Source organism: Rosa chinensis, chromosome 7, assembly GCF_002994745.2.
Source record: "Rosa chinensis cultivar Old Blush chromosome 7, RchiOBHm-V2, whole genome shotgun sequence".
Taxonomy (NCBI): Eukaryota; Viridiplantae; Streptophyta; class Magnoliopsida; order Rosales; family Rosaceae; genus Rosa; species Rosa chinensis.
The window spans coordinates 54,523,242-54,548,052 of record NC_037094.1 but is presented as its reverse complement, the minus strand read 5'-3'; the positions used below and the strand labels follow the sequence as shown (position 1 = coordinate 54,548,052).

At 38.3% G+C, this 24,811-nt stretch overlaps 1 protein-coding gene and 1 long non-coding RNA gene across 2 annotated transcripts; one reads left to right on the top strand and one right to left on the bottom strand.

Annotated features, from left to right (window-relative positions):
• Positions 1 to 1,016: 1,016 nt before the first annotated feature.
• Positions 1,017 to 1,785, top strand: LOC112175943. The gene is made up of 3 exons (XR_002926719.2): positions 1,017 to 1,127; positions 1,425 to 1,510; positions 1,640 to 1,785. It is a non-coding gene; the product is annotated as an uncharacterized LOC112175943 (long non-coding RNA).
• Positions 1,786 to 22,819: 21,034 nt separating this feature from the next.
• Positions 22,820 to 24,087, bottom strand: LOC112178754 (glucuronoxylan 4-O-methyltransferase 3). Its single transcript, XM_024316965.2, has one exon. The coding sequence runs from the start codon at positions 23,893 to 23,895 to the stop codon at positions 23,083 to 23,085; it is 813 nt and encodes a 270-aa protein (XP_024172733.1). The 5' UTR covers positions 23,896 to 24,087; the 3' UTR covers positions 22,820 to 23,082.
• Positions 24,088 to 24,811: the final 724 nt, after the last annotated feature.

Here is a 24,811-nt window from a genome sequence, read left to right as displayed (position 1 = left end):
TTTAGGGTTTTAATTATAGATGGGTGGAGATTTGGGGATTCCTACGTTCCCTGAAGAAGACTGGGAGCCCAATACAATCACATGATAAAATGGGTAAGCTCACAACTAGTCTTTTGAAAAGACTCACTTTTTCTCCTCTAGCTTCGAATTTTCAATTTCTCCATTGTTAGGTTTCTGAAATTTGCTGGGTTTTAATCAGGTTGGTGAATTTGAACATTTGAGCTGATCATCGAATGGTATTCCTTTTGAATTTGAATGTTGACATCTGGGTTTTAATTATCTTGGTTTGTTCTGATCTATTTGCTGCTTCATATTTTGTAGGCATGGTTTAAGTTGGGTTTCTTAACTTATCTTTTACTCTCATGGATATCAGGTAGCTGATTTGTATGTTTTCTTTTATATAAAGGGCATAAGCTTTTGTAAATAATTGTAGCTTGAATACTGATGTGTAACTGACTTATGTTGCTTTTGAGTTTCAAATTGGCAGTAGTTTTATCAGTTTGTACATGAGTTTTCTTCAATCTGTAAAATGCTGTTGCATTCGGTAAAATGATAGTAGTTTCTGTTTATTGATTTAAGTTGAGGATTTTCTTGACACCTGGATATAGTTTATATGTGTCTGCAATGATTCACTGCTTTTGAACAACGTCCCTTTTTTTTGCTATGGTGAATGTGGTTCCCTCAGCTGTGGTATTTGGTGTGGAGTGATTGCATCATGTGTTTTAATGTTGCCATTGTGTATGGAGTAACTATATTTTTATCTTCTGGTGTAGTGACCATGGTCAAATGAGTACTTGCTTTTAATTTTGTTAGGGTCAATACAGTTGCCCTGCATCTTCATGGTCAATGCATTTTTGTGATTGAAAAATTATTTTGGCAAACATTATTTCCCCTGTTTCCTCTTGTCTATTATTCTCATTTTCAGAGGCATTCTGTAAGCCATAGGGGTGGCGTTCTTATGATGGTGGCATTCTGTAAGCCATAGGGGTGGCATTCTATTTGTTGTTTTCTTATGATGGTGACAAAGTGTGCCGTTCTTATGATGTCTCTGTTTGTGTTCTTTACAACCACTATGTCTGTGTCATTTACTTTGAGAGAGACGCAGACTCGGATGCTGAAGTTCACAGGTTTGTTTTATTGTATTGTGCTATTTCCACTAAGTATCTTCTTCTGTCTTAAGCGGATGAAACGATGCATTATTGACTTGCATATATTTTCAATATTCAGTAGTAGTATAAGTTCCTTGTGGAACTATGAATTATTTTTTTTGTCCGGTTGATCCAAAACAATATTAATAAACTGTTTTCCTGGAATGATGAGTATATCCTTGACTATGAATTGAGAAGACTGCATAAGTATTTGTGTTATTCATTCTCCTATCCTGCCTCTATAATTTGGTGCTTACATTTGTCAAATTATTCCAGTGCAGCTTCAACACCATGCTCGTCATCAGCTTCCAACATTTCAGTTGATTTTTGTGCATGTAATTGAATCACTTGTCTTTGTCCCGGTGAGTATACATCCTTTTGGTTTGCCTTTACCATAATAGAATATGTGTGTGTGTGTGTGTGTGTGTACACTTAATGCTCGTTTTTGACATATGCTTCACTTTCAAATAACATGATCTTGGGTTCTGCAGATTATGATTGGCATATTGTTTTTTCTGTTCGAGTTTTACGATGATCAACTATTGGCCTTCATGGTCCTAATTCTTGTCTGGTTGAGTGAACTATTTACCCTGGTCAGGTCTCTATCTCTCTCTTATTATACATATAATATATAGCATCATTTGATATGGGAAGATTGCATTTTAAAATCCTTCACTCAATAGTCACTGCCTCTCTTATTCTTTAATTTTATTGTATGAAGGTGGCTAAATTGGAGTCCATGTTGTGGTGAATCATCTTATATGTTTGTATTTTTTTTTTCTTTTGTTGTTTAGTCAGGCTGTAGTTAGGAAGGAAACAAATCAGATAATGGTTCAGACATTGTTCTGATTGCTCAATTTAAAGCGGTCTTAGTCTTTTTTCTTTTGAATCTTTGTCTTTTTTCTGTGCTCACTAGTGAAATTTTTTTCACACTATTGATAATGATTGTTGGAAAACCTCCTTTTGTAATCTAGGCTTTTTAGGCAGAATACTGTTTATTTATTTCTCAATCTGTTGAATCATTTGCTTTGGAGTACTATTTTCTGAATCACACTTCTCTGTCATTCAACTGCAGGTGGGAATACTGAAACGTGTTCTTGAAGAGGTTGAGAAAGTGATGCATGAGTTTAAAGGCACTCTATACAAGTCTATGGAAGATCCACAGATAGATCTAACCAATGTAAGCTTAGGATGTAAACTATTAGCACGTATTTACTCTTAGCAATACATTAGAGGTGTTGGATCCTTTGTTTCTTGTTTTTGTTAGTGCTTAATTACATTAGCAACATGCACTTCGTGCGAGCCAGCACTTTTGTTTTCAATAACAATATAGAAAGAAAACAAAAAATTTGAAAAAAGAAAACAAAAAAAAATTAAAATGAATGAGCAGCTTTTTGGAGAGGTATTTCTTTTTGTCCATAGTATGATGCAAACTGATTGGGGTAGTTTTGATATATTTGGCTTTATTTTTACCTTTATTTTATCAAAAAGAATGTTTTAACAATATTACCCTCATATAATAAACATGTATGTCTAACAAAGGGCTTTTTGGGGCCTTCAGAAGCTTAACCATAATAAGCCTTGTTGGCTTAACATATAAGAATATAAGATACAGGTGTTTTTCCTATTACTCAATTTTTTTTCTGCGCTCCACTTCAATTGGATGAAACAATAATCAATTTGAAAAACCAAGTCATTAACAAAATAGCAAGTAAACAGAACTTTGCCTAAATGTGAGATACCCTTGTTGCATGAATTCAGTGGTAGTGCAAAAGGGAGTGGGATGGATGTCCATTGAGGTATGTAGTAAGATGGATGTCCATTGAGGTATGTAGTAAGCTCAACATTTCTTATATATATATATATATATATATATATATATATATATATATATGATTTTATAGCGCTCTCCTCAAGTAATCTGTCTCATTTAAATGGTAGGAGGAAAGACGCCTATTATATGTTGCAATGACTCTGCTCGAACAGAACTTTTCATGCTTTATGTTTTGACGGATTCCAATTGGTAGGTCTGTTTTAGCTTAAGGCTTTATCATACTTTTATCTATTTATATATTTTTTCTAGTTTGGTCACAGTATTACAACAAATATATTCATGCAATCTGTCTGTGCCTAGTTTTTTTATAGTAACTTGTTCAACATTGTTGACCTTTGACTCGATTAATCATAATTAAGGACTTAAATATCCCAGAAAGGTATAGTTAAGTTAACCAACAGATTGTGTTATGGATGCTAGGATAGGAATGTCTTGTAAGCTCAATGTCTTTTTGTCCTTCCCTTTTCCTTTCTTTTCTTTCCTTATGTTTTTCTTGTTATAGCTAATTGTTCATTTCATTTTATTTGCAGGTGAAAACAGAAGAATAAATGGGATATAAGTATGGCGAGGCTTGCTTTCGTTTATGTACCATTTACACCTAAATTTTTGTTTTATTTCGACATGTTATGCATAGAAATACTTGGGATGTTGTTATGTACTTTGAGCATCAATATTAATCAAAATTTATTTACTTACGATATGTATTCTCATTAGATTTCCTAGCGATAATTACAAGTCAGTTTATACTATAAAAATGAAGTCATATAAGAAGTAATACATCAGTTCTAAAAGAAAAAATTGATGTCCCATAAGCCAGTGGATAACAAAATATTAAGTAAGAAACGATGTAACACAACCCAATGAACATCGACTTATTAAGTAAGAAATGATGTAAAACAACCCAATGGACACCGAGTTATTAAGTAAGAAACGATGTAAAACAACGCAATGGACATCGACATTGTGTAAGAAACGATGTAAAACAAATCAATGGACATCGATTTATTAAATGAAAAACGATGTTTAGTATAAGTATGAACATCGGTGCCAATCTCAAAAACTGATGTTTAATAGAAAAATGGACATCACTTCATAAAAGGAAACGATGTTTAATAGAATAATGAACATCAGTCGCGTAATACAAAAGAATGTAGATTCAATCTTAAATAGTGTGATATATGACAAGTACTCGTAGAGCTTATAAACAGCAGGCAAACTTTAAAAACACCGATGTGTAAGAGAATATAACACATCGTTTCTAGAATGAGTAACGATGTTAGAATGAATACTAGTGCTGTTGGACCTATATTTTGTTAAGCATTAAATGCATAAATATGAAGGTTTAACAATATCTAAAAACACCAATTTGTGATCATAATAGCAGTTTAACATCGATTCTGGAACATAATCCGATGTTTATTATTATATGGGACATCGGTTAAAAACCGATGTCTATTTTTTTCCGATCTTTTACATCACCCACTAACACATGTGTACAAATTTTTTTTTACATCGGTTTCTGGCCGATGTATATGAGGAAAATTCTAGTAGTGTATGGCTTCCAGTGAGTATTATTTTTCCAGTTTATCACCACAATTGTAAAGCGAATGTAGTAACCTGTAGTGCACTCTTCACTAATTAGAGCATGTTAGAATTCATAATCTTAGTTGAAACGTCTGTTATTATCTCGGATCGTTCTCTTGACCTTATTGTAATTTAAAGTTTATGCACTATATCCCTCCCATGTATTCTACCGTTTTATTAATGATAAAAACTTAAAAAGAGCTGTACCTGTCCTTTAAAAAAATATTTTGATTGAAATTCACACTCTCTAATTTATAATCTACACTATCTTTTTCTTTATTTAGTCAAAATTCTCATAAAAAGACAAAATTTAAGTTTTGTTTAAGGAAAACTGAAATTATGATAGAATTGAGTCGTACTTTCATTAATAATAGGGGCCTCTTTATATAGAGGATTACAAGGCATAGAATCAGAGTTGTACAAGGAAACGTAATATTACATTGATTGGATATCTCCAAGATTCTCCGATATTATCTCTAATTCTAATCATATAACCACTAGGTCAAGTAACCTAGATTTACTTGAATACTCCCCCTTGTGTCACCCAAAAGTGGTGCTCCTCTCTTTGCCTCATTAAAAACGTTGCAAAGTAACAAAAACCATGTGTTACAAAACCTCGGTCGAAGGGCAAAAAGAGCACAACACACCTTTCACATTTCGAGACCATACATGTAGACATCTCCCCCTGATGACTACGGTCATGAGAGTTCGGATAACTTCCGCAAACGATGCTACCAACATGTTTCTCGAAAGTAGAACTTAGGCAATGACTTAGTGAGCAAGTCTGCCATACTGTCCTCATATCGAACCTAGTTCGCTTTAATCTTGAGGAGAGTCTATTCTTGCTGATTATGCTTGGTGTTGTCGCTTTTGATGTAGCTTTGCTTCATTCGTTCAAAACAAGCAGCATTATTCTAAATGCATGTAGGCTCATCTGTGGTAGACTTCAAACCAAAATTGTTCGAACATGCATAATTATGGATCCAATCCATATATATTCAAGAACCACTTCGTGAAGAGCAATAATCTTTGCATGGTTAGAAGATATAGCGACTAGGGTCTGTTCTGTAGACCTCCAAGATATCGCGATCTTACCCATGGTGAACACTTAACTAGTTTGGGAATGACCTTTGTGTGGGTCAGAGAGATACCAACATCAGCAAAACCTTCCAAAGCACATGTCGTTTTGGGATGGGGATAGAGGACACAGGCCAGTGTTGGTGGCGTTCCTGGTGTGTGATGGGTCCCATATCTCTCTGTAGGGATAGAACAAGCCCATATCAAGTGTACATCTCAAGTACCGAAAGATATGTTTTACACCAATCTAATGGAGTCACGTTGGTGCAAAGGTATATCTAGCTAACAAGTTCACGGTAAATGAGATGTCTGGTATTGTGCATTGCGCTAAGTACAATAATGCACCTATTGTACTTAAGTAAGGCACCTCTACCTCTAGCACATCTTCATCATCATCCTTTGGACAAAGAGGAACCTTTTCAAGATCAAGACTACGGAGGATCATGGGGGTGCTTGAAGGCTTGACCTTGTCAAAATGCCTAAGCATTTATCAACATGATGCTCAAGTTCCAAACCAAGACATAATCGTGTTCTCCCAAAATCCTTCAGCTCAAACTTGGATTTCAAGTGTTTAGCAGTTTCCCTTAACTCTTTAAGGGTTTCCAATGAAGATCATGTCCAACATGAACAGTGATAGAATCCAAAACTTGTTATGGAAACGCGTGGACATATCCTTTCCCAATCAAGTAGTCACTTTAGTGAGCGTTTCAACCTCATTGTAAACTCGCTCCGTGGTCTAGAGCCACTTGACTTGGGTAAATGAAGATCATCATAAACCTTCATGTATATTCCGTATCTAGATCTCTATAGAGATACGTAGTGATCACATTTGTAAGCTGCATGATCAGTTATTCGGAAACTACCAAACTGACAGGGTAGTGGAGTGCAATGACATCCATTATGAGAGAATATGTCTCATCGTAGTCGATTCCAGGGTATTTTGTGAGAAGCCTTGTGCCATAAAGCGAGATTACCATATCTTTTTCTCATCACGCTTTCTAACAAAGACCCATTAGTCAATAGGTTTTATGTTAGGAGGTGTTGGCATCACTGGCTCAAAAACCTTTCTCTTTTTTAGAGAATCCAACTTAACCTGGATCGCATCTTTCCATTAAGGCCAATTCTCTCTATGTTGGCATTCATTCATCAATGGAGTGTGGTTCGATATCATCGGACTCAACAAACTCATGCGCAACCAAATGGGCGACTACATCATCAATTATGATGGAGTTTCTATCCCACGTCTCATGTACACTAGTGTAATTTTGATGGAGCTCTATATTCTCAGGAATATGTTCTAACGTTAAAGCGTCCCCCAACGATAACCATAATTAGGAAGATTCTCATGAGACGGATTTTGAGTGTCAATGATCAAAGGATTGGGTTGTGCCAAAGTATCCTTCGAGGACCTCCTAGGCATCCTAGCTAAGGCCATGGCCTATAACGCCAGAGTAGCACTCTCTATGGCGTTGGCGCCATGCCTACCTCCGTGTAGGGTGGCGCTACATCCTTTCGTAGGGACGTCCATCCTTGCAGGCATGTTTGCATCATATTTGTGTGATCTCGTCACTTTAGTGGGGATCGAGATGAGACATAGTGGGGACAGACCACAACAATTCCTATCGTTCCTGCTGAACATTCGTGTTCTTATCTCCTCCTACCGACGGAAAGGCTGTCTCATCAAAATGACAATCCGGAAGACATGCGGTAAAGAGATCACCTAGCAAGGGCATTAAGTGGCGGACGATTGTTGGAGTCTCAAATCCAACGTAGTTACCCATTCGTCTGTAAAATCCCATTATAATGCGCTGTGGAGATGCAATTGGCACATCAATGTCACACTCAAATTTACGTAAGTACGAGATAGTACCTAGTCACTAGCTGTAACGCTAAGGTAGATTGAGTGATGGTGAGTCGTAGACGAATTAGCATAGTTGCATGGGATATTGCTTCACCCCAAGCGGATATAAGGATATTGGTGTGCATTATCAAATTCAGGGCTACTATCGTAGTCGTTTCCACGAGACCATTTGGGTGTGTACATGGGAATATGATGTCCAACAACAGTCCTAGTGATATTCAATAACCATCGAAAGTCTTCGATGTAAACTCTCTAGCAATGTCAAATCCAATTGACTAAATACAATGATCCAGGGAGTGAGCCTGTTGTCATATGATATTTTCTAGGAGTGTAGTATAAGCAGCATGTATGGGTGGACAATGGCACAACACGTAACCAGCGTGTTTGCGTGTCAACCAACATCAGGAAATATTTAAGTGTCCGCAAGTTGGTTGAATCAGTCCATAGAATCCCCATGGATTCTATGTAAGAACATAATGATTATTTTCATATCCCTTGTATAAGACAGTCTTAGTTCTAATTTCCCTAAGGAACGGGCTTTGTAAAACGAGCAAGAGGCCTTAGAAATAACCAATGCGGATTTTGGTTGAGCCTTAGTGTCTGAAAAACTATTTGAAGCAAAGTTGGTGATTGTAACATCACCTAGGGCGCCATCACCATGATGGACGCCATCCATGGCGTCATGGATAGGGACTATACCAGGTCGAGGATAGGGACTGTGCCATGGTGGTGGACGGCGGCGGCACCAGAGGCAGCGGAAGCGGTCACACTTAGTCTAGGAATCAACTTTTGATTCATGCTTAATTTGTTTCACTCAAGAGAATGGATGTCCATGTGAAGTCTTTAGTAAACGGATCATCATATCATGACAAGGATAACCTATCCTATCGTGACAAAGCCAATATGTGTCTAAATCCAATAGATTTTCTCTCATAACTTTATTGGATTTAATAGCTCGAATAGTGACATAGAGTCTACTAGAGACACATATAAACTTTTTTAAGATGCGCATTTGTTCGCAATCATTAGAGGTATTGTAAAGGAACTCATTTTCATTCTCTACATGCATTTTTGCATGGAACCCGTTGGCTCGAATAGCTTAATAGGGGTCTATTCTCCCTAGGAGCGTAGAGAGTTTTTGTGACGGTAATCAAGGTGCCATTGGGCAAGTGAAATTTGGACCATTCCATATTCTTGAACTGATACTGATGGCCCAGCCATCGTGGTCACAAAGTAATATGCTCAGAATCAAAATGGAGTCATAATGAAAAGAACTCGAAATTTTATTCATAAGCCAACAGAGTACATCATTGTCTCTTTACCATTAAGAGAATCTAATCCAAATGCTAGCTAATGCAAAACAAAGGTAGTCGTTTGATTTCTTTCGGTAACTCCAAAATAAATATGACCAAGTGAGTAGAGAGATGTTGGTGGAGCAAAGGTCGCTTAAGTACCACTTATCTCAAAACCTTCCTAGACATCACACTCACTTTGGGTGAGCCTACTTTGAAGAGAAACTAAACCAATGGCATTTAGTACAATATATGGCAATTGCCTATTACATCTCTTGAAAAAATAAAGACTTAAACAGAATTGGTGATCTATTGATCCCAACCAGATTTGAAGTCTTCAACCCTTCACTCTGGATCATCTTCTTGATCTTCTTATTCCATATAGTGAGCTTCTCTTCCTTCACAATATGCTTTGTAGGCAGTGACAATTTCTTCACGAGCTCTACAAATGTGTACCCAATGACCAGACACTCCACATCAGGAACATACATCTCTGTGCTCAGACTCCATTGATTGAGGCGCTCTAAAAGCGTCATAAGGATGGCTCTTAGTGTTGGTGGCGCCACCAACATGGCCAGAGGCATTGCCTCCCTTTCTCTTTCCACGTTGGCCTCTTCGGTTCTGTGTTCACCTATTTTGGCAGTTACCTTCCTTAGTAGAGCAATTATATGGACCAGAACGTCCAGAAGTATCCCTAAGATTAGGGTTTCGCTCTTGGCACCCTCTCTTAGGAGCACGACTATAATTGGACTCGAGAATATGCTATGTTTCCACGAATCTCGAATTATAGCTCTTCATAAGGATGTTGTCATGCTTTTCAGCGACATTCATAGCTCCAATGAGCTCATGAAACCTTATGATCCGTCCTGCAGTAACATAGATTTGATAGTTCTTAGCAACCATCAATGCAAAAATAGGGAAGGTAGAAAGAGTATTCTTAATCAACATCGCATCTGTGATCTCTTTACCATAGAATTCCATTAAGGATTTAATGCGAAGTGCTTCTGAGTTGTAGTCAAAAACTGACTTGAAATCACAGAAGTGGAGGCTATGCCATCTCACTTCTAGGTCAGGAAGCAGGGAGTCACGAACGTTGCCAAATCTTTCTTCGAGTGAGACCCCCAACCTTCTATGGTCTTCTTCGTTCATATACTCGTATTGGAGCAAATCATCCATATGACGAGTCATTAGGATGATGGCTTTCGCCTTATTTGCCTCCAAGGCTGTTCTATTTTCTTCCAAAGCTTGAGCTTGCTCAACAGTTAGCACATCTTGGCTAGGCTCGAGAATCTTATCTAGGATTCCATCGGCCTTGAGATGCTTGCGAATATCACAAACCCACATATGATATCCAATGCCAGTTGTTCCCAATGGAGTCTAGTTTGTTCAGGTTACTCATCCTGAAAGAGAACAAGAAATTAGAGTTAGTTTCGGAGCGTAAAAGGCTACCACGAAAAACATATAAAATTTCTGAGCGTAGTCGCTCCCAACAAATTATGAATGTTCGAGCGTAATCGCTTACAAGAAATTAGGGATTTCTGAGCGTAGTCACTTCCAAGAAATCCGATTCCAAGAGGTATTGAATTAGATTGAACCAATGATGTGTTTGTGGTCGATCATAACTTCTCAATAACACTAAGTTTGGAGAACTCTACAAGCTCCAAGCTTGGAGTGAGCACGAACCCCCACAGTTTGGTTTTTGGTCTCCCCTATGAAGAAGAAAGGGGGGTAGAAGAAAAGGAGGTTGCAAGTCCCCAAGAAAAAAAAAAGATAAATTGAAAAAACTCAAAAACGGGAACTTTTAGTAAAAAATACCTCGAAATAGTGATCGGAAAGTCGCCGGAAATCTCACCGGAAGTCACCGGAGGTTGGCTGGTGGGCTGCTTTTTTGCTTAGGCCCAGGCCTGTTTCCCCCTCTTTTTTTTTTTTTCTTTCTTTGCTTCGGCCCAGGCCTACTGAGGGTCAGGGCTTCTTCACTCTAGGCCTTGACTTCTTCTGGCCCGCGAGTCTTTCTTTTCCTTTTTTTTTTCCTTCTTCTGCTGTCTTTTCTGCAGGAGGTTCAGTCGACCAGTTCAGTAACGTCTAGGCTTGTTTTTAGGGTTTTGCTTCTGATTCTTGAATCCTGGGATCGAAACGCTACTGCTGGAAAAATTTGGTAGCAATCGGAGGTCTAAACGTGGTGAACCGGTAGAGTATTTGTTGCGGGTGGTTTGGAGCTTCCGGTGGCTGGTTCGGTAGGTTTCCTGCCGGTTCTGGTTGTTCTGCCGCTGGTTCTGGGCTCCTGGTGTTGAGGGCTTCAAGGTGTGCGGTGGAGGCCAAAAGGGTTTTAAGGTTTTGTATTCGGATTTAGCGTTTTGGCTATTAGGTTTTAGGGTTAGGGCGTCGTGTTGATAACGTGTTTAAGGAAAATTAAAATTTGGAGAGAATTGAGTCGTACTTTCATTGATAATAGGGGCCTCTTTATATAGAGGATTACATGGCATAGAATCAGAGTTATACAAGAAAACGTAATATTACATTAAGGGGAGTGAAATTTGCACTCCTCTTTTTGCAAACTACACTCCCATTATCATTTGAATATTTTATTGCCATAATTACCCCCTATGACTACTCTCTTTGCATCTAATTCTCTACGTTTCATATTTTACATCTGCCTTCTTCTTCTTCTTCTTTTTTTTTTTTTTTTTTTTATAATTAAAGATGATAAAATGATTTCACTCCTACCCCCATGGTGACTCGAACCCATGACCTCAATCTGAAGTAGTGGGTGCTCTAACTACTGATCTACGTTTCATATTTTACATCTGTCTTCAACAAACATAAAGGCACAATAACCGTACCTGACATAATAAAGAAAGGGGTTGCTTAATCTTTTATATTATGCAGCTTGAGGAGGCAACTCTATTCTTTGACACTAAAAGACTCCCAAATCAATTCAGATATGGAGTACCTTGGTTACACTAATCCAATGCAATGCTCTGCAAAATCCCTAAAATTTTTGGGAATTAGAATCTCCATAGACAAATTTGAGGTATAGTTGGCTGACTTAATTGTGGCTTTCTTTGGCATCAGAGTGATTTTCTTGCCGAGGACCTTTAGATCCCAATCGGACGATTCGAAGTCGTCGAAACACTCCAGCTACCTAAAGCTGGCTCATATGCTCAACTTCTCCACTGCGTTCAGCGCTGCTCTCTGGGTTACTTGCATCAATTTTGTAATCTGCAAAGCAAGAAGTTTCCAGCTTATTTTGCCATGGTGGGAATTTTTTGTGCGATAATTATAGCTTCATTTGGGTATTTGCATCCATGGAACTCTTCCACTTTGGCAGACAAGTACTGGCTCGGCTTTTTGCTTGCTTCCTTGGCCTCCAATCTCACCAATTTGTTTGTCTTCACGCCCATGAATATTGAGATGATGAAATAAACACATAAGGTAAAGGGAATAGAACATTGATGAGATCTCGTGGTTTTCATACCCATTAATTGTGATAAGAGATGCAAAAAAAATGGATGGAAGGGGACACGGTTTAGAAGCAGAGGGAAAAAGAGAGAGACAAATGAGGAAGATGATAAAGAAGTTAAGGGCAAATTGGGAATTTCTATAGCTAAGGTGTGTGGTTTGTAAAAGTTGGTGTGCAAATTTCAGTCCCCTACATTAACTAGATGGGTTTTTTACTTCAACAGTGTCTGAACTCTTCGAGAACTTTTGAAATGATACCTGAACTTTCAAAGTTATCAATGTGATACCTGGACTCATTTTTTCGTATCAACGTCGTACATGCGATCGATTTCCGTAATAGAACCGTTAACTATGACCACGTGCCCAACATTTAATGAGGTTAAAAGACTAATTTACCCTTAAAAGTATATACTTCAACATTGTCTGAACTCTTCGAGGACTTTTGAAATGATACCTGAACTCATTTTTTCGTATCAACGTCGTACCTGCGATCGATTTCCGTCACAAAACCGTTAACTATGACCACGTGCCCAGCACGTGAGGCACAAATTAAGGGTACAAATGACCTTTCCCACTTCCTTTAGTTCTTCACGTGTCCCGTCGTACCTTCAGTTCTTCTCCATTTCTATTTCCTTTTTCATCTGCAAAATGCAATCAGATGGGATGATGACATTTCCTAGCAAAATGCAAAACCCAAAGCAAAACTTGAATCCAATTCTTTGATGGACGGACACCGCCGGGGACTCCATCTAGTCGGAGTTCTCCAAGCACAACTTGCTCAACGGCTTTGCTTCTGTGAATTTTTTGCAGGCCGGAGCGGTGTAGATAATTTCACGACTCTCGGTCTCCAGATCTGAGACTTGGAATTTAACTGAGATTTCAGACAGAGGGATCAGAGAGAGAATATGGCCGGCGGCAATCCAGACCTTCTTGTGCAGCTTGTCGGAGATATGATGGAGGCGGGCCACGTCGTCGTGGCACTCGGCTTCCTCACCGCAACTAACATCACAGCATAAGTTCATGAATTTCAAAAATAGTCCGTGTCTTTGTAATTGAATCAAAATATGCAAAAGTGAAGGAGACTGAGAGTCTCTCTCTTTCTCTCTCTCAATAGCGGCGAAAAGGCTAAGGATGGTGATGATGGGCGAAAACCCAAAACTGATTTTTCCGTGACTGCGTGTCTGTGTATAACTATATCTATATGTATATGATTTATCGAACAATGGGGCAATGATCATTCACTGATTCCAGCTTCTAATCAATTTGTCCAGAAAAGAACCGGCCTTTGGTTATTTGCGGCTGTAATATCAGTACTTAGTGGGAGCATAGGACGAGGTACTCCGGCGAGGCAATCGGCGGTGGTTGGGGCAGGTGAGGAACAATATGAGGGTTTTACGGTGACGGAGGTAGATGACGGGGCTGGCGGATGGGCTGCGTGTGGGGCTTCAGGCGACGACGGGGCATTGAGTGGCGAGGAGCTTGAATTTTTGCAAGGTAGCCATATCGATCTAGCTGAGTTTAATATGGTTGTAGTCAGGTAGTGCTTCGAAAGGGTTGGGTGGTTGAGAGAGAAGGTGAGATCTGATTTGTGGCCATGGCTTCCAATCGGAGGGGACAAATCAGAGGGAAGAAGACGTCGAAAAAGAATAAACAAGAAAGAAAAAAAGAAAGAAAGAAAGCAAAAAAAATAAAAAACAATACTTTTGAGGGTAAATTAATCTTTTAACCTCATTAAGTGCTTCATGTGCTGGGCACGTGGTCATAGTTAACGGTTCTATGACGGAAATCGACCGCATGTACGACGTTAATACAAAAAAATGAGTCCAGGTATCACATTGATAACTTTGAAAGTTCAGGTATCATTTTAAAAGTCCTCGAGGAGTTCAGACACTGTTGAAGTAAAAAACCCCGTGAAGAACTAAAGGAAGTGGGAAAGGTCATTTTTACCCTTATTTTGTGCCTCACGTGCTGGGCATGTGGTCATAGTTAACGGTTCTGTGACGGAAATCGACCGCAGGTACGACGTTGATACGAAAAAATGAGTTCAGGTATCACATTGATAACTTTGAAAGTTTAGGTATCATTTCAAAAGTCCTCGAAGAGTTCAGACACTGTTGAAGTAAAAAACCCTAATTAGATATCTCCAAGATTCTTCGATATTATCTCTAATTCTAACCCTATCATCACTAAATCAAGTAACCTAGAGTTTGGACTAGACACATATTCTTTTGAATTTACTTAAACAAGTTTAAAAAAAAAAAAATAAACAAATAAATAAAACATGAAGTATGGAGGGCGTAAACTAGGGAGGGTGAATTTGAGAATGGAATAATTCCCGTATGCCCAAAAATTCTATGTATTGTGCCCAAACGCACAAACCTTTTCGTATCTTACTATTTGCTTAGGAAAAGACTAAAAGGGGTAGTTCCTATGCTATCCTGAGCTTTAGAGCTTTTGTTTACCTTAGAAACTTCATTAAAAAACAAAAATTGAAAACAAGACTAGCCTTCAACATGCCCAAGTTTTTCTCCTAACGGCTCCCTGCCTAGCGGATACTTTAACAGGCGGAATCACTGCTGCTTGTCTTAATCTTAGTTTTAAAACTGATTTTTTCTGGTAGGCAACACTTTTCAAACTTCAGACCGCATATAGGAAATGGATAGTGATAGCTATAGATGGAATGCAGAATTATGAAACAGATAGTGATAGCTAAAGATAGTTAATTTTGCTACTTTTGACAAAATGGGTGGGTAATCCTTTATTTATTCAATAGAAATACATGCTAGGAATCCAGAGCCTCATTCTCAGGTAAACAGCAAAAGGCTGTTTAGCTATCCATAAGAATGAAGATAGGTACTTACTTGTAATGAAAGCACACTACTGCACACTGAACAGGAAGGAAAAGCACACTGCTACTATGGCTTTCTTACTTCTTGAGAGAAGACTCTTCTACTCAATTTTCCGATGCCTTACAAATGAAACTTAAAGCTCTTTTTATAGAGAGCGGAACTCAAACTAGAATTCAAAACATAAAAATGTACAGGACAACTCCGTGAACTTTTGCTTTTCTGAGTGCTCCTACTGGTGGAGGTCGGATGGAGAAAAACAAAAGAAGGTAGGTGAAGTGCTTTATCTTTTGGAAAGCAAAAGTAGCCTTTAACTTTTAAAAGGTCAAAAGTGCTACAGTTACTAATTTGGTGTTTTTCTTCTTTCACCTGTAGCTTCACCCGTGATGCTACATATTCTCGTCTGTTTCTGAATGGTAGCCAAAGACAAAGGAGTTGTTGTCTGCCTGGGCCATTCTAACAGTGGTAGCATTATCTTCGACATCTGTATCAACATACATTTTGTAGTGGTTGTCAGTTTCAAGTTTTTCCACCCAGTGCATGCATGCCATAGTCGAATCTATCTCTTTTCTGGTGAGAGATAGGAATAGGTCACTGCTGACTACGTCAGGATGATCGTATGCAGTGATAATAATTTTCTCTCCTGCTGCCAGGAAGGTATTGCTGATATCTTCAGAGATGATCTTTTTAATGTATTCTAGAGCCATGGCCTTCATCCACGGAATGCTTGAGTTTGGTTGGCCATTGTACCCTATACAGGCTGGTTGAAGATATTTTCTTTGAATAATTCTTACATAATGATATGGAGGAATATATTCAACCTCACCGTTTGCCTTTTGGATCCATTCAGGGGGAGTGGATCTAAACTTCAGACGAAGCATACAGTCATTTTTCCTGATATTTTTGACTATGTTGACAATGATAGGTGGCAAACCTTTCAGATCATCACTTGTTTTGGTCCACAGATTATGGACAAAACCATTTTCAACAAGCCAGAGCTTGTGTTCCTGAGGATGTTCACTCTGAACATTGACCAAATATCTTCCAACATAAGGACCTGATACAATAAATAGAGTTGGAGGAACTAGGTCTTATGAATTATGTCTTCCTATCAGACTATGGAATTCATGCCAGTCTGATTCATTAAGTGCCATGATAGGGACCCTAGCACTTTCTGGACTTTCAAGGAAGTGAATTTTCTCTTTTCTTACAGCACTCTGCTGTGTATGCATTTCTTCAAATTGTGGCCTAGCATTTTCATAAAGTTCCTCAGCAAGTGCAAAGAGAGTTGGGAACATCAGACCACTGCTTCTTTCTTGAAAGGCAAATAAAAGATTATCCAGGATTGCCTTCTGGTGATAAGCTAGTCTCCTGCCAGTTCTGAACACAGGAGTATCAAAAGTTCTTAATTCATAATTAAAGACATTTATAACTCCATTTGGAGTTGGTCTGCTTTTTGGCAAAGCAGCAGCCATCAACGGTCTTGATGAGCCTTTACCGTCTGCCGTTTGAGACGGGCTAGCCAATCCTTTACCCTGGGATTGATCAGTTGAGGCCAAGCCTTTCGAGCTTAGCAGAAACCTTTTAAGGATTTTTTCTTTGGTTTCTTTGGGATCCTCTTCAGGTTCCTGTTCTTTCCCAGTTCTTCTGCTTCAGGGATTACGACCTTCGTCGTCATCTTTTTGGCTGAACATTGCCGTTTCTCTAGTCAATGCGTCTGGAAGATGATTCTTGTTTCCTGCAATTAATTCAACAGTATAATCATATTGGTTAAGAAATAATTGCCAATTTGCTAATCTTCCTCTATCAGCAGCTTTGTCAAGTTTAAAATTTTTAAAATTCTTTACTCTAGCACAATCAGTGCGGACAATAAAGGATTTTCCAAGAAAAGCTGGAGAATTTAAAATTGTTTTCTTGACAGCCAAAATTTCTTTTTCCCCTGTGGGATAATTCGGTTCTGCAGGGCTGAACTTGCCACTACAAAATTTACAGATCTTTTCAATGTTAGTTCCAGGCGCTTTCTCTAGAACAACACCAGACCAGTAATTATCACTCGCATCTGTTTGGAGGATAATTTCATCATTCTCTTCTGGTTGTTGAAGAGGAGGGAGGTTTTTGCAGAGATTTTTTATTTGCTTCACAATTTTTTCATCATCTTCTGTGAAGTTCCATTTTCTTTTGGAACTTGTCTTAGGAGATAACATTGCTGTTAATCCTGAGATTTTAGGGATGAAATCTCTCCCATAATTTATGACACCAAGGAATCTCTCTAGACTCTTAGCATCAGGAATCCTATCTGGGAATTTCCAGATTTTCTCAAGAATATGTGGTTGGAGTTTTATTACTCCATTCTTGATGTTTATTCCTAGGAAATCAACTTCATCGAGGATAAAGAAGATTTTCTTTTCACCTAGGATAATTCCATGCTGAACTATCAGCTTTACAACCTCGTGGAGGTGTTTCATGTGTTCTTCTCTGTTTTTGGAGAAGACAAGAATGTCATCTATGTAGACGACGCAGAACTCCGCCACATGTTTGAAGATGTTGTCCATCTTTCTTTGGAAGATTGAGGGAGCTTGCTTGAGACCAAAAGGCATTACCAGCCATTTGTAATGACCTTGTGGTGTTCCAAATGCAGTGAGAGGTACACTCTCAGGCTGCATCTTGACTTGCCAGAAACCCGACTTTGCATCGAATTTCGAAAAGACTTTAGCTCCTCTGAGCTGGTTGATCAATACTCTTACTTGAGCAATCTGATAACCGTCTTTGACAGTCTTCTTGTTGACATCTCTGTAGTCAATCACCATTCTAGCTTTTCCTCGTAGATTTTCTGCATGATTTCTCACGTAGAATGCTGGAGCATGATGAGGGCTAGTGGAAGGTTGAATTAATCTCTTGTTTAGGAGATCTTCAATATCATTTCTGAATTCTTTCTGATCTTCCTCTTTGTACTGAGGAATGGCTTTAACATGACAGATGGCATTCATGTCATGTAATCTCAATTCACAGACCACTGGGTCTTTTTCCCAAAACTTCTGAGGATTTATATCAATATTCTGCTCGAGTAGTTTCTTGATTTTTTCAAGAGTGGGAATTTTCTAAGACTCAAGCTTGTTCTGAAAATGCTTGAGGTTGTGCTCATGGATGAAACTAGCTTCTTCATCTTTACTAGTTTCTTCTTCTTCTTCTTCAGAAGATTCTTCAACAAGTAATTCTTCTTGTTGCTTGATTTGGAGTATAGGCTCAAATTTGGGTTTGTAGGGGGTAAGATCACCACTATTCTGTTGCGATCTCTGATACTGAGTAGTGAAACCAGGACCAACTACAGTTTTTGCTTGTGTGAGTCGGTCTGCCCAGAACACCTGTTCTCCTTTTCTGAAGCCTATTGCTTCTTCATCCTGAATGAATCTTTGTTGGAGAATAAAATCATTTCCCAACAAGAAATCAGATCCTTGGCCTTCAGATTGCCAAACATTCTGGATGATAAATGTTCCTCCACCAATGGTGATATGAACATTCTTTGCTACTTTTTTCATGGTGAGATGGCTCCCATCAAATGTAACACCAGTAGCGGATTTTTTCTTATCTTCTTTCCAGAGTTCATCTGGAATTGCAAATCTCTTTGCAACAGTAAATCCTGATCCATTATCTACAAAGGCATGTAGATGATATTTTTTGTGATCAGGGAATTTTAGTCCAATCTCTATGTAGAGACGACCTTCGACTGTTGAAGCTCATTTTCTTGAGCTTGTTCCTGTGGAATGAATGGTTTACATTCTTCTGGAACAATTTCTGGTGTTTCAACCAGTTCAATATCTTCATCGATGTTTTCTTCACCAATGATTTCTTCCTTTTCTTTTGAGGAAGATGGTTCCATGATTTCTTGGAACAGAGTTTCTACTTCTTTCTCTTTTTTCTCAGAGAAATATTCTTTGTATTCTTGTTCAACCAATTGGCTGACAAGGCCATTTTTGGTTTTTCTTCTTGCTTCAGCTATGAAGCATTCTTTGTGATAAGTCTTCTTAGACTCTTCACAAAACATAGGAAGACCATTCTTTTCATGACATAAGCAGTAGTCACAAACGAATGTACCAGGGTTCACCTGATAAGAAGACATTAAAGATTCTGTCTTGCTTTCTTCCCAGTTTTTGATTTTCAAAACATTCATTTGTCTGGATTCGAAGTACTCTACTTCAGAATCTGTCTCAGACTCAGATGAATTTTCTTCTTCAGACCAGGCAGAGTAAACTGACCTGTCGTCTTCTTCATCATCAGAATAGGCTATTTCGTAGCCTTTCATGTTTGCCGTTTCTACTATTTGCTTATATTCTTCAAAGAGAGGTTTAGTAGATCTTTTACCCTTTTCCGGGCATTCATTGGTATAGTGCCCTTCAGCTTTACATAACCAACATCTGCAAGCTTTCTTGCTTGGTTGTTTATGCTGATGAGTATTCTTCCTTTTCTTGAAGAATTTCTTTTTAGGATCTTCATCCTGTTGTTTCTTGTAATTGGAACTTCTCTTGAATTTCCAATCCTTTTTCTGATTACTCTTTTTGAATTTTTTAGAGTAATATTTTTCTTTTTTCTTTGTGTGGAACTTAGAGTCATGACATCCCCAATTGGTTGGCATGTCAAGTATTCCATAACAGAAATTCTCAACTCCTTTGAGTTGCTTCTTGGCCATCTTAGCTCTAAGATTGGCTTTGCATTGCTCTTTCAGTAATTGCCTGATTCTGTTGGCAATTCCTCCAACTGAAAATCTTTCAATTGGTTTTTCAGCTATACTTTCTCTCACAGCTGTTCTCCATGGTTCAGGGAGTTTTCTGTGCAACAGATTAACTAGATCAGTATTCTCTAGTTCACCAATTGTACAGTAATATTCTTGAAACTCATTCAAGTATTCTTCGAAATATCTCATGTCACAGATCTTGAGAGCATAGATATTCGATTTTGCCGTTTCTTTGGCTTTTTCACTCAGATTTGAAAGATCTCCACAGAACTGATCATACAGGGGTACTGCAAAATCATACGGAGGCTTTGAATTTTTGATTTCTTCAAGCCAGTCTCTTCCTCTGGCAGTTTCTTTGAAAGACATATAGTACTTTTTTGCTACTCCAGTAAGAGTAGTTTCATAGTACACCTGCAAATCTGGTGCTTCAAATTTTCCAAGGGTAAGTGCAGAAGCCATCATCAGGCTATCTACCCATTGGTCAATGGTTTTTCTTTTATCTAGACTCTTGTCTAGATTTAACTAGATGCCATAGTTCGTGATAGGAACTCTAGGCAGATTGTCCTCTGGGACAAATCTTTGGGAATTTCTTTCCCCTTTTTTACCCGTGGGGGCTTTCTGAAATTGGAGTTTTGTTTCCCTTTTTTCTCTGCTTATGAAAGTCCTGGAGCTTTCTCCATCTTCCATCTCAATATCTTGATAAGGAAAGACTTTTCTTGTCTTTCTGATTTTGAATTCTTTCATTTCTTCGATTAGTTTTTCTAATCGTTCAGGATTTTCACAATTCTCAGCTTCTTCATAAAGATCATAGAGCCTCTCAGCTCTGAGCATATGGACTGGTCTGTTTAGATCAGCTTCCAGATCTTCTTCTGATATTGGCTCTTCAATAGTGGGTTTTGTACCACTGACACTAGCTTCTCTAGTACTGTAGCTTCTTCTCAGAAGACTGCTGTTTATCCTGAGGTTCTCAGGACAGACATCACTTTTTCTGTGATTGTCGAAATTGAGGCTGATTTCTCTAGTCTTTCTACTCTCGTAGATTTTTTCTTTTGCTCTTTCCGGTTGCTTTTTTGGACCGGATAATTTCCACTCAAGAGGAAAAGTCACTTCATTCCAAGTAACTTTATGAATCTGTTGTGAATGGTTCTTCTGATTGGTGAGGAATCCAGTAGTAAGACCTGGGATATTTGTTATCTTTGTCTTAGGGGCTACTGTAGTACTCATCAATTTGTAGTATATTCTATATACTATTGCAAGTTCTTGCATATCTTCTTTCATGGATATGCCATCTGTCTTGACTCTCAGTCGTAGACAGTGAGCTGCATCTTTCAAGCTGGTGGTGAAGTTTGGGAAGCAGTTGAAATATGCTACTTAATCGCATAGAGATGCTTCAAGCGTTCCCAACAGACTAGCTTGGAAGTCTGTTAACCTGTTGTCCTGTAGAACACATAGGACTGAACAGTTTATGCCTTCACGAGCAAGCAGATTTATGCCTACTTGGAGCATAAATTGATATTTTTTTGCTTGAGCTCTGGCAACTTCTGAAGGAGTGATCAGTAGAAGATCAGTCTCTCCTCCTGCTGTAGCGGGGGTTGTAATTTCCAGTAGTTTAAAATAATGGCTATCCATTAGATCAAACTTTCCCCTTTTGTAGATTTGTTTAAAATCTAATTTTGGGATTGAGGAATTTTTTACCTCCTGTTCGATTTCGTTGAATTCGAACTCTGCAGCATTTAGGAGTTGTACTCCTTTCTTTTTTCCAAAGATGCTTAACATCTTGATATCTCTTTTTTCCGGGTTTTCATACCGGATACTAGTCTGACTAGTAGATGGTTCTAGAAAAATCATGTTTGGAACAAGATTTGAATCTGGTTTCTCTAATGGTTTGAACCCATTAGCCTTCTTTTTTACTGTAGGCACTTTCTTGTCCTTCAGTATATTTTTCATAGAATCCAGCGTTTTTTGCTGTTCATTGATTTTTCTACTGACGACTGTCAGCTTTTCTTCTTCCTTTTTTGGAAGTTCCTTGATATAATCCAGTTTGTTTTCCAATCTTTCCAATTGGTGGATTATAGCAGGTAATTTTTCTAGATGAGTTGGACATCTAGATAATTCTAGTAACAGCTTCTGATATTTCTCATCAGAAGATTTCAGTAGAGAATTTATTTTCTCTAATAACAATTCTGACATTGTCCCCATTAAGGAGGGGTTCTCCTTTGAGCTATTTTACAAGCTCTGATACCAGTGATGTGCGGATCTAACCAATGCTCAAATAATCAAGAGGTTTTTGTTCCTCTTCAAGAACATATAAGAGATTATCAATCTCTTGTTCTATTTTATAGATTCTAGTCTGAAGTCTATAAATGATATCCCAATAGTTGGGTGATTCCCTATTAAGATTATCTCTATAGATTTTCAGCTTTCTCAATTTTTCTCTTTCTTTTTGTAATTCTTTGCTAGTATTTTTACAGATAGCAACTAATTCAAGTCTGTCAACGATCGAAATTATGAATAATAAACGTACTGTTTACCTTTTAGAACAGAGGATGAATTCTATCACATACTTCTGTTTAAATATCATTAAGAATGGGTCCACCACGTTTCATCAAAAATAAAAATATTATAAACTATCATAAGTTAACAGAAAGGTACTGATGGTAGAGAAAAATGATGAGTTGGGTGAGGAAGAAAGATAGGGACAGGAGTCTGGGTGGAGAGGAACAAAAGTAATTTGTCGGAATTTTTAGAAAGTATTTTGATAAAATCAGAGTGTATGAGCATTAACCCTTTGAGAATTTCACTCCTGTTTTTGTTTTCCAAAAGAGATTGAAGTAAAGATAAGAATTGCTGAGTTGTAACCACTAGAATAGGCAATAGCAGGTGTCACTAGCTTCTTGATTAGCCAGAGCAGGTGTCGGTACTGTTTTTTTGCATTGTCCAAAAAAGGAAAAGGTTACTTTGCTTTTGCTTATTTGATTAGACAAGATAATCAAGCAGATACCACACCAACTTTATAAAGTAGATTAATTAATAATCTGAATTTCCATCAAAATTAATACATAGTAAAAAAATATAATCTCCAGAAAATTATCTGCTCATAGAGAAAGAGCAAGAGAAGACATGAAAGGAAGAAGATCGATCGATATTGCTGCATGCTATAATTTACGGGCAAAATGGTCTGCCGAGACGAGTTCTGTGACTCGGAATCGTAAAATGCCTAATCCTCCCCTCTTGTTCTCTCAAATACCCTTCTCAAAGAAACGCCTTGGAAAATTTATCCTCGACCACTCTATCTACATCATGAACAAACACATCAGTCTCACCCTCCTCTCTGTTCCTCCCCATCAAACCCGCCGTGTATATAGCACTCATCCGACCGGGAGCTCCATCAAAGTACCCTGTAGGCGCATCCACCATGATCAAATCCCATTCCATGTCGTACACATCTCCCGGCAAGTTCTTCAGCGCCAATGGGCACTTGGAAAACCTTGGATCGCTCACAGTCTTGCACTCTTCCTTCGTGCCATGCTCGAAGAGCTTCTCAGCTTCATGAACTTTGGTGTCGTACACGACGTGGTAGGATTCCAAGTTGGGTAGTCGTTCTTTGATCTGGTCGATCCAGGACTGGTCCTCTTCTAGGAAAACGGTGCGGCCGCCGTGATTGAGAGCTGCCCACATGAGGCTGTCGAGGCCTAAGCCGAAGACGAGGAAGTTGCAGGGCGCCTTCTTGGCTAAGATCCTTGCTGATACTGATATTTCTTTGAAGGTTTGCTGTGGGGTGATGTTTGTGGTGGCGTAGTGGATGAGGGCGTTGGCTAATGAAGGTGGGGTTTTTGTGCATGTGGGAATGAAGGGTACTTCCAGTGATGGGCATTTTGGGACTTGAGGTTGATCAGTAGTTGAATTTGAAAGGTGGGTTTCTGAGATCGTGGTGGATGATGAAGATGGGGTTTTCAGAGGAGATGAGAGGTTTGATCTGAGTATTAAGATAAGGAAGAGGAGGAGAAAGGAGCAGAAGAGGACAATGAGCTTGAGATTAATGCCACATTGAGGCTTGGACCTCATTTTTTCTGATGCTTGTGAGACAGAGAGACGGAGGAATCAAGGTTATAGTGATTGTGGGACTTGATGAAAAGAGATAGGAGACAGAAAATTGACGGTTTCTGTTTTTCTAGGAGGAAATGGTGGTGCTATGGGACTACAGAAACCTCGATCTAGAGTGAGTACTAATCAAATGTCAGAAGGTCCATGCTAAGAACATGAAGCGCAAATCACCGAACAGCAAGGGCTATAAGGCTTCGTAAATGAACGATTAATCATGGATAATTGGGTATAATTATTCCCCGGGCTATACATACTATGGTCCTTTTTTCTAAAAGGAGTGACTTGTGAGGAAGGCAATGGTTATTTTTCTTCAAAATCTTCGACGTAGAAGTGAAGCGAAAGTCGGGGTCTTAATCAATTCTTTGGCCAATGGCCACCCTACCATGACATTTCGGTTGTTAAAGATAACATGGTTGGTATATCTGCAAGTGTTTGTTGGATTTAATTATTATTGACTTATTTGTTTTCATTTGGATAGATGTGATGTGTTTGGAGGAGTTGAGGACACCACGATGTTAATTTTAATGTTAATGATAAGACTATTGTGTTTGGATGTGATGGCTTTGCTTTTTCGACCCCCTTTTTTTCTTCTTTTTTTCTTCTTTTTTTCTTTTTTTATTTTTAAAAAGAGAATTTCTATTGAGATCTTCAAATTTACTCATTTCACATCTATATCTTTTGAATTACATATATATTCTCTTATAAAATAACAATTATAGACAATGAATTATAATCAACTAATATATATTTTCTTTACAAACCTCTCCGCCTAATTTTAACACAAATTAAAGACTAAAAAATTGGTCCAAATTTTTATTGAGTTCCTAGTATAGACTTCATTCAAGGATTAGTTGAAGGATGAGTTTTGGGTGGGAAA